This window comes from Aegilops tauschii, chromosome 3 (genome assembly GCF_002575655.3).
Source record: "Aegilops tauschii subsp. strangulata cultivar AL8/78 chromosome 3, Aet v6.0, whole genome shotgun sequence".
Lineage (NCBI taxonomy): Eukaryota > Viridiplantae > Streptophyta > Magnoliopsida > Poales > Poaceae > Aegilops > Aegilops tauschii.
The window spans coordinates 586,121,889-586,131,578 of record NC_053037.3 but is presented as its reverse complement, the minus strand read 5'-3'; the positions used below and the strand labels follow the sequence as shown (position 1 = coordinate 586,131,578).

General features: G+C 44.0%; 1 protein-coding gene across 3 annotated transcripts; it reads right to left on the bottom strand.

Annotated features, from left to right (window-relative positions):
- Positions 1-2,428: 2,428 nt before the first annotated feature.
- On the bottom strand, positions 2,429-5,493 carry LOC109777693 (probable anion transporter 7). 3 transcript variants are annotated; one of them, XM_020316050.4, is made up of 2 exons: positions 5,105-5,493; positions 2,429-4,284 (listed from the first exon to the last, which is right to left on the bottom strand). In XM_020316050.4, exon 2 carries the CDS (start codon positions 4,002-4,004, stop codon positions 2,694-2,696), a length of 1,311 nt encoding a protein of 436 aa, XP_020171639.1. In that variant the 5' UTR covers positions 4,005-4,284; positions 5,105-5,493; the 3' UTR covers positions 2,429-2,693. The 3 variants fall into 3 exon arrangements, with proteins under 3 accessions (XP_020171639.1, XP_020191859.1, XP_020191860.1); XM_020336270.4 differs by having other exon boundaries at positions 2,429-4,137; XM_020336271.4 differs by having other exon boundaries at positions 2,429-4,137; positions 5,109-5,460.
- Positions 5,494-9,690: the final 4,197 nt, after the last annotated feature.

Genomic DNA, 9,690 nt, shown 5'->3' with positions numbered 1-9,690 from the left:
GGGTTAGTTATATGATGAAAGACACCCAAGAAATCCATGGGGACAGTGACACAAATTAATTGATTAGCTTGGGGAGTTGGAGTCTCTTAGGAATTCGGGGCAATCAATTGGGGGAGAGAAATATGGAGAGACTGGGAGACGAATGAGATTGCAGCGGCGTTATCGGAGAGAACGAAAGAAAGGAGATCGCGTTCGTTCGTGACTTGCCTCTCTTAATGGGCTGGGCCTGTTTCTTTTACTATTGTTATATACTCCCTCTGTTTCTTAATATAAGGTGTATTTGTTACCGATCAAAAAAAGTTGTATTTGTTTTTTGATAAAATTTCACAATTAAGGTGCATTTGTTCTAATTCCTCCTTATTCCGTTCTTAGCCCTCCAGAAAATAGGAAAGTATCTCTCTTATGATTGCATGTATATCTCCTTCTAGGAAAAGAAGGAAAATATCTGTCTCTTGATTGTGTATACCTCTTTATTTCCTGGACTAATTGATTTACTTGCCACTAACCAATGATTTGTCAAGGGTAGTTTTGTCTGAAATTGTCTAATTTTATGCCATGATCACCGTGCCAAAAATAATACACCTTACATAAAGAAATGAAGTGAGTATTTTTCTAGCTATACTATTTTTTTTTTAGGATTCTAGCAATACTACTATGTAAGGTGCTTGTGGTCGCATTATAAAGTTGAAGCAACACACATAGGTATCAACTTTATTTTCTTGTACATGTGTCTTCCTATACTTTTTTCAGAAAAGAGGTGAACACTCTCGGCCTATGGCACGTGCCTTTATATAAGGATGCATTGCCTTCTCCTGCTCAATACTTGCATACCCATTTTTTGACCGTAGTCTTCCTCCCACCTCATATATTAGCTCTTCTTATGAAGCAAGTAGCTCCTAGTTAACAAGAATTGAGTTGAGAGCCTCGAGAGAGGGTGAGAGGAATGGCAAATAGAAGAAGTTAGTGGAAGTGCGTCTGTAGTTCATTAGGAATGGGAGGCATCTTGAAACGCTTTGGACTAACCGAAACTTGAAGGCAGCGCTCGCAGCAGTACTTTTGGGGGTGGAAATATCTCAAGTGGTAATGCCATCAGCAACTAGGTTAGTGCCAGAAGTTTGAAAAGTATAAGAGAGCAAGTCGTGTCTGAACTCTACGCTACTGGAAGAAATTCAGAATAGGAAGACTGCCAAATGTCTCCGAGCGACATACTCCCATAGAAAATTAATTTCTGTTATCGAAAGATACAGAAAAATAGATATGAAAATTTTCATAGGAAAAAAATTTGAGCTGCAACGGAAAAAAAAGTAGTGCTCATAATCGAATATTTAGATGAAAAACCTGGCAAAAAATATTTTTCCCTATAAACATTTACAATCACAAAAATAGCCAAACACTTCACTTGTCACCCGTTTGATGGCTTGACAAAAGATTTTCAATGATAGTTCCCCATTCTCATATTCTATATAAAAGTCCACAAGCATATACTCTAACCTTGAACTGTGCGAGATGACTGGGGAAAACAGGGCCATGAATCTATTGTCTCTGCTTTGCCGACGCGTGGACAAGATTTCTGTTTTTTATATTCCTTTTGTTTGTTTGTTAATGTATCTTGTATTGTAAGCTGGTAGGATCACCATCCCGCCCTGCTGCTCTTGTTCAAAAATAATACTCCCTCCGTAAACTAATATAAAAGCGTTTAGATTACTACTTTCCATGAGAGGACACAATGGACAGCGGTATATGTAATGACTACTGGTTGCAAAGCGTAGTTTTCTCAAGACTTTACATTGATGGTGTCTGTGATTCATAAGAAAACCATATCAATAAGATTTTTCCTACTATTTTATCCATTTGATTCAAAGCATTGAAATTTCTCTTTCACATTCATATGCATGAAGAACAAGGCAAAGGCCTTAAGTAGCATATAATAATATCTTCATCTTACCTTTGCATATGGTTAAATCTTAATTTGACCATAATATTTTAGGCTTCCTGTACTTGTCCTATTCTTGTGAATTAAACACCCAATTATGCACATCAATGTGTTTTTGAAACCTTATGAATCAAAGAGGCCCTCAACTTTACCCAATATAGTTGAACTAACATGTGAATGTAAAGGAATGGAGCTTGCTAGGGATGTGTGGGCACAGGTTTTTCAGGTTCTACTGCTCACTTACAGTGAAATAAACATCTTCCAGCAGGTTTATCAAACATAAAAATGCGCCTCTACACAGCCAAAGGGAGCGTCCATGTTCCAGTCAGATTTACCTTTAAATAGAAATTTCATTTAGATCAAATGTAGACCAATCACATTTTCTTTTCAGATCCTGCCAGCAAACAAAATGTTGTCATGTCATCCTGACTTCTTGCTGCACAATTCACATTGTTTCCTATCCCCAGGAAAATGACTTACAAAACAAAGATGATGTATGCCCAGCTTACACAACGTATTGTAAATAGGCCAACCAGCCAGCTGGAATAACAGAGTCATAGGATCATTCCAAATAACACAATTTACTACGGACAAGTGTTATTCCTCCTAACATAACATAAGTCTTAATATGTGTGGGATGCAGTCTGAGCTCTGAAATCTGACAGGTATAATGAATAAAATACATGTGAGATTCCCGTGTTTCTATCCTGCCTCGCCGCCCGTAAATGACAAGAAAAGAACAGGCAAAAATAATCATCCTCTATTCAAAAATCTTCTCACCAGTTGAGAAGACCAAGAAAATGACTGAACTAAAAATACAGAGGTATGCTGGAACAAAGAAGACTGTTTTCCAGGTTTCGGAGTTCGTTAGATCCATGTTAGAAGCCTTTGCAGCCTCCAGAATATTTCCCGTGAGGCCAACGCCAACTATCCCAGCCAATGTCCCAGCTGTATTGGAAACCCCCATCACTATGCCGGCGAACTTTGGAGCAACATCCATGTGATTCACGGCAAACCCTGCTCTTCCTAGAGCCAGAAAGCCAAGAGACACCGATGAACAGATCACAGTCCCTGAGGGCGTCCCGAATGAAGGGAGGGCCATGAGTGCAACAGCCGAGACAACAAACCCAATGGTGTTAAGGAGCTTCCTTGTCTTGGTAACTGATAAGATCCTTTTTGTAATCAAGTGATCAGCAACCACTCCACCAATGTTGGAGAATATAAACATGTTGAAATAGGGAAGCATCTTTGACGATCCCATATCCTGGAGGCTAAGCTTAAGGGCTAGTTCGAAATAGGTAGGCAGCCAGTTCATGATAACATACAAGGCATAGTGGAAGGTGAAGTTGTTCACGACAATTGCCCAAACAGGTAGACTGAAGATAATCTTTCGCCATGGTATCTTTACAGTGCGAGGTGCAACAACCCCTACTGATTGCGCCTTAATCTTCTCCCGAGATGCTACTTTTGGCATTGCCACTTTTGGAAGGTCAGTGCGAGGTGGCTCACTGGAGAACTTCAACCATATTACAGACCATGCTACTCCAAGTACTGCTTCGACTAAACATACAGATTGGGGTCCCATGTGCTTCACCAGACTTGGAAAAAACAACATGCCACAAGCTGCCCCGAGGTACATCCCTGAGGTTGTTAATGACACTGAGCGAGAGCGCTCCTGCGGTGGCACCCATTGTGCCAGGACTGTGTGAATGGCAGGAAATATGAAACCTTGTGCTACACCGACAAAAAGGCGAGAAAGGACCAGAATGACTGCTCTGTTGGGGTCCAGTGGAATTAGACCGCATATCAAAGACCACAACAGGAATGACAGTAGCAGAACACGTCTGCCTCCCAATCTCTGAGCTGCCCATCCACCAGGAATTTGCGACAAAACATAACCATAATAGAACATGGAGAGTATCAGGCCCTTGTTTGCTTGATTCACGTTGATTGCATCAGCTGCTACGGTGTACGCAATCGAGAAACCCACACGCTCAACGTAACAAACATTTGTGCAGATGAATGTCAGCAATACTATGACATAACGCTTTGGGATCTTCATTCTCGCCATCACTAATTAGAGATGAACCACAAAGTGTTGTAGCAGTCTTAATCAGGGCGCCACTTGTTGACCTCCCACGAATATTTACCAGGGTTTACCATAAATCTGTCATTCTTCCTTGCATCTCTAGTGGTACTAAGATCTGAAACAGACAAAATATTGATCATTCACTGGTATGAAACACTATGGGCTTCTTCAGCTGTGCTTCATATATCCATAGCAGTTTACTGATCTCATAAGCAATTTAACAGAGACAAAGCACTATATGGTGCACATTAACTCAAGCGACCTGCTCAATGGAGATGGAAAAACCAACACCGCTCAGTTAGATCTTAGATGAATCAAGGCATGCATATTACATTTACCATTATGCAATGTGAGAAAAAGATTTAGAATCCTACACTATCATCAACTATTCTTTAAATGCAAACTGCAATTTGCAGGACCCACAGTTTACACAGTCACAACCTTCACATTCCCAGAAAAGGAAAGAAAGCATTCCAAGATACTCAGAATTTTTGCGCCGTTTATGAAGTAAAGATGCTAATCTAGATGAACATGCCCATAGAGACCTGTATTGTATACGGATTGAGATTGATCTTACACATATCCATGTACCAAATCGTAATGCTAAGTGTTTTCCTCAGGCATGACGAGACCAAGCTTTGACGCACAACTCAACTGCAAGTAAGAACAAACTAAACCCCTGGTCCCAATAAATCAAGTAATCATGTGGTTCCCAACGGAACACACAATGCCCACACATTTGCACTGATCCAGGAGATTTGAGTAAGCAGGATCAGATCTCGGTCCGCAAATTTTGCACCTTTCACACAGATGTGAATCTAAAAATCCGAAGGGTTCACCAAGCTCGCGAGATCTTAACCGAAAACCGGCGGCATTCGCCACCAACCACCAGTGCCGGACCAGATCGCCCAGAGATCTGATACTCGAAACCCCAAATCCCCAGCGCCCAAACCCCAAATGAGCATCCTAGCACATCATCAGTCCTACAGACCATCCACAAGTCTAGCAGCAGCACACCACCGTAGCACATCGCAGCAAAATACTAGTACCAATCAAAGAAAAATGCAATTTTTTTCACTCACCTACTGTGATTCAGTTGATATGCGAGGTGGTCGGGGAGGCAGAGGAGGCGCACAGCCTGCGTGGTCCGGTGGTCGGGGAAGACGGCGGCAGACAAGGAGGGAGTCCGGTGGTCGGGGACGGCGGCGGAGATGGTCGACGACGGCGGCAGAAAAGGAGGGGCCCGGAGGCAGACAAGGGGGGAGCCCGGCGGTGAAAGGCGACTCAAGGCGGGGCAAGGCAGGCCGCGGCGGTGGGGAGGGCTGCCGCCGGCGGACGAGCTGCAGCGCGCCGACTCCTATGGATCTGGAGTTTATGGAGCTGGGAGTTGGAGCGCGCCCGAACCGCGTGGTGGAGTGGAAATAGGAAAAGTGAGGAGGATAGATCGAGTGGTCAACTGTTCACCGACGCCATTTCCCCACCTCCCCACTGCGAGAAGCACGTGCGTTTTGGTTTAGGCCATTGCCAGGCGCCGGTCGATCGGCGCCAGCCTCGATCGGTCGCAATCCGCGCCGTAGGATGCGACTAATGTGAACCGTCGGATCTGCTCCGCTTGCTTCGTCCTTTCGGTCCCAACAATCTATGTGGCTGGTTCTAGCAAATGGCCGTACCCAGTGCCAACACTCAATGTTGCCAGTTCCAGCAAGTGACGTCGCTGGTTGCAGCTTTGCCACCGTTAGTTCCAGCAAAAAACCTATGTCGGTCAATGTGGCCGGTTGTAGCTTCCGCCGCCAAAAGTCATAGCACGAGACGACGCCAGTTGTAGCTTTTGCCACCGCCAGTCGTGACACGAGTCGAAGCCGGTTAGCTCCACCATGGCTGGCTGCAGCTTCTGCCAACACGGTCGTAGCAACTTCCTCTAGTACTTTCTAGATGCCAACAAATTACACACACGTTTTAAAAAAAACAAATTACACACACATAAAGTGTATTCAGAAACTCTTCTACGAAAAATAGACAACTATTTGGCCAAACATATAAATGCAGTGATCACACACACACTATAGTTGCCCAAATGGGCCGGGCTAATTAACCAGGCCGGTCCCTGAGCATGCCGGCACGACCCGCCATGTGCCAGGCACGGCACGGGCCCGGCATGCGGCACGCCCTGGACCGTGCTTGGGCTGGTAGCCTGAGCACACGGGCTGGCACGGCACGGATCGATTACGGTTTTTTTTCCTATACATCTCTATATGGCCCAATAGGTAAAACAGGCTAAAAACGCCCAATGCGTCAAATAGCAGACGAAATAGCGGGCCCGGCGTGTCGGTGGTGTTGGGGAACGTAGTAATTTCAAAAAAATTCCTACGCACACGCAAGATCATGGTGATGCATAGCAACGAGAGGGGAGAGTGTTGTCCACGTACCCTCGTAGACCGGAAGCGGAAGCGTTAGCACAACGCGGTTGATGTAGTCGTACGTCTTCACGATTCGACCGATCAAGTACTGAACGCACGGCACCTCAGAGTTCAGCACACGTTCAGCCCGATGACGTCCCTCGAACTCCGATCCAGCCGAGTGTCGAGGGAGAGTTTCGTCAGCACGACGGCGTGGTGACGATGATGATGTTCTACCGACGCAGGGCTTCGCCTAAGCACCGCTACAGTATTATCGAGGTGGACTATGGTGGAGGGGGGCACCGCACACGGCTAAAAGATCAAACGATCAATTGCTGTATCTCCAAGGGGTGCCCCCCCTCCCCATATATAAAGGAGTGGAGGAGGGGGAGGGCCGGCCCTCTCTATGGCGCGCCCTAGGAGGAGTCCTACTCCCACCGGGAGTAGGATTCCCCCCTTCCAAGTAGTAGGAGTAGGAGTCAAGGAAAGGGGAGATAGAAGAGAAGGAAGGAGGGGGCGCAGCCCCTCCCCCTAGTCCAATTCGGACTAGGCCTTGGGGGGCGCCCAGCCTCTCCTCTCTCTTTCCCCTAAAGCCCAATAAGGCCCATATACTCCCCGACGAATTCCCGTAACTCCCTAGTACTCCGAAAAATACCCGAATCACTCGGAACCTTTCCGATGTCCGAATATAGTCGTCCAATATATCGATCTTTACGTCTCGACCATTTCGAGACTCCTCGTCATGTCCTCGATCTCATCCGGGACTTCGAACTACATTCGGTACATCAAAACACATAAACTCATAATATAACCGTCATCGAACTTTAAGCGTGCGGACCCTACGGGTTCGAGAACAATGTAGACATGACCGAGACACGTCTCCGGTCAATAACCAATAGCGGAACCTGGATGCTCATATTGGCTCCCACATATTCTACGAAGATCTTTATCGGTCAAACCGCATAACAACATACGTTGTTCCCTTTGTCATCGGTATGTTACTTGCCCGAGATTCGATCGTCGGTATCTCAATACCTAGTTCAATCTCGTTACCGGCAAGTCTCTTTACTCGTTCCATAATACATCATCCCACAACTAACTCATTAGTTACAATGCTTGCAAGGCTTATAATGATGTGCATTACTGAGTGGGCCCAGAGATACCTCTCCGACAATCGGAGTGACAAATCCTAATCTCGAAACACGCCAACCCAACAAGTACCTTCGGAGACACCTGTAGAGCACCTTTATAATCACCCAGTTACGTTGTGACGTTTGGTAGCACACAAAGTGTTCCTCCGGTAAACGGGAGTTGCATAATCTCATAGTCATAGGAACATGTATAAGTGATGAAGAAAGCAATAGCAAAATACTAAATGATCGTGTGCTAAGCTAACGGAATGGGTCAAGTCAATCACATCATTCTCCTAATGATGTGATCCCGTTGATCAAATGACAACTCATGTCTATGGCTAGGAAACATAACCATTTTTGATCAACGAGCTAGTCAAGTAGAGGCATACTAGTGACACTCTGTTTGTCTATGTATTCACACATGTATCATGTTTCCGGTTAATACAATTCTAGCATGAATAATAAACATTTATCATGAAATAAGGAAATAAATAGTAACTTTATTATTGCCTCTAGGGCATATTTCCTTCAGTCTCCCACTTGCACTAGAGTCAATAATCTAGATCACATTGCCATGTGATTTAACATCAATAGTTCACATCACCATGTGATTAACACCCATAGTTCACATCGTCATGTGACCAACACCCAAAGGGTTTACTAGAGTCAATAATCTAGTTCACATCGCTATGTGATTAACACCCAAAGAGTACTAAGGTGTGATCATGTTTTGCTTGTGAGAGAAGTTTAGTCAACGGGTCTGCCATATTCAGATCCGTATGTATTTTGCAAATTTCTATGTCTACAATGCTCTGCACGAAGCTATTTTAGCTAATTGCTCCCACTTTCAATATGTATCCAGATCAAGACATAGAGTCATTTGGATCAGTGCCAAAACTTGTATCGACGTAACCCTTTACGACGAACCTTTTGTCACCTCCATAATCGAGAAACATATCTTTATTCCACTAAGGATAATTTTGACCGCTGTCCAGTGATCTACTCCTAGATCACTATTGTACTCCCTTGCCAAAATCAGTGTAGGGTATACAATGGATCTGGTACATAGCATGGCATACTTTATAGAACCTATGGCTGAGGCATAGGGAATGACTTTCATTCTCTTTCTATCTTCTGCCGTGGTCGGGCTTTGAGTCTTACTCAATTTCACACCTTGTAACACAGGCAAGAACTCTTTCTTTGACTGTTCCATTTTGAACTACTTCAAAATCTTGTCAAGGTATGTACTCATTGAAAAAACTTATCAAGCATTTTGATCTATCTCTATAGATCTTGATGCTCAATATGTAAGCAGCTTCACCGAGGTCTTTCTTTGAAAAACTCCTTTCAAACACTCCTTTATGCTTTGCAGAATAATTCTACATTATTTCCGATCAACAATATGTCATTCACATATACTTATCAGAAATGTTGTAGTGCTCCCACTCACTTTCCTGTAAATACAGGCTTCACCGCAAGTCTGTATAAAACTATATGCTTTGATCAACTCATCAAAGCGTATATTCCAACTCCGAGATGCTTGCACCAGTCCATAAATGGATCGCTGGAGCTTGCACACTTTGTTAGCTCCTTTTGGATCGACAAAACCTTCTGGTTGCATCATATACAACTCTTCTTTAATAAATCCATTAAGGAATGCAGTTTTGTTTATCCATTTGCCAGATTTCATAAAATGCGGCAATTGCTAACATGATTCGGACAGACTTAAGCATAGATACGAGTGAGAAACTCTCATCGTAGTCAACACCTTGAACTTGTCGAAAACCTTTTGCGACAATTCTAGCTTTGTAGATAGTAACACTACTATCAGCGTTCGTCTTCCTCTTGAAGATCCATTTAATCTCAATGGCTCGCCGATCATTGGGCAAGTCAATCAAAGTCCATAATTTGTTCTCATACATGGATCCCATCTCAGATTTCATGGCCTCAAACCATTTCGCGGAATCTGGGCTCATCATCGCTTCCTCATAGTTCGTAGGTTCGTCATGGTCAAGTAACATGACCTCCAGAATAAGATTACCATACCACTCTGGTGTTGATCTCACTCTGGTTGACCTACGAGGTTGGGTAGTAACTTGATCTGTAGTTACATGATCATCATCATTAGCTTCCTCACTA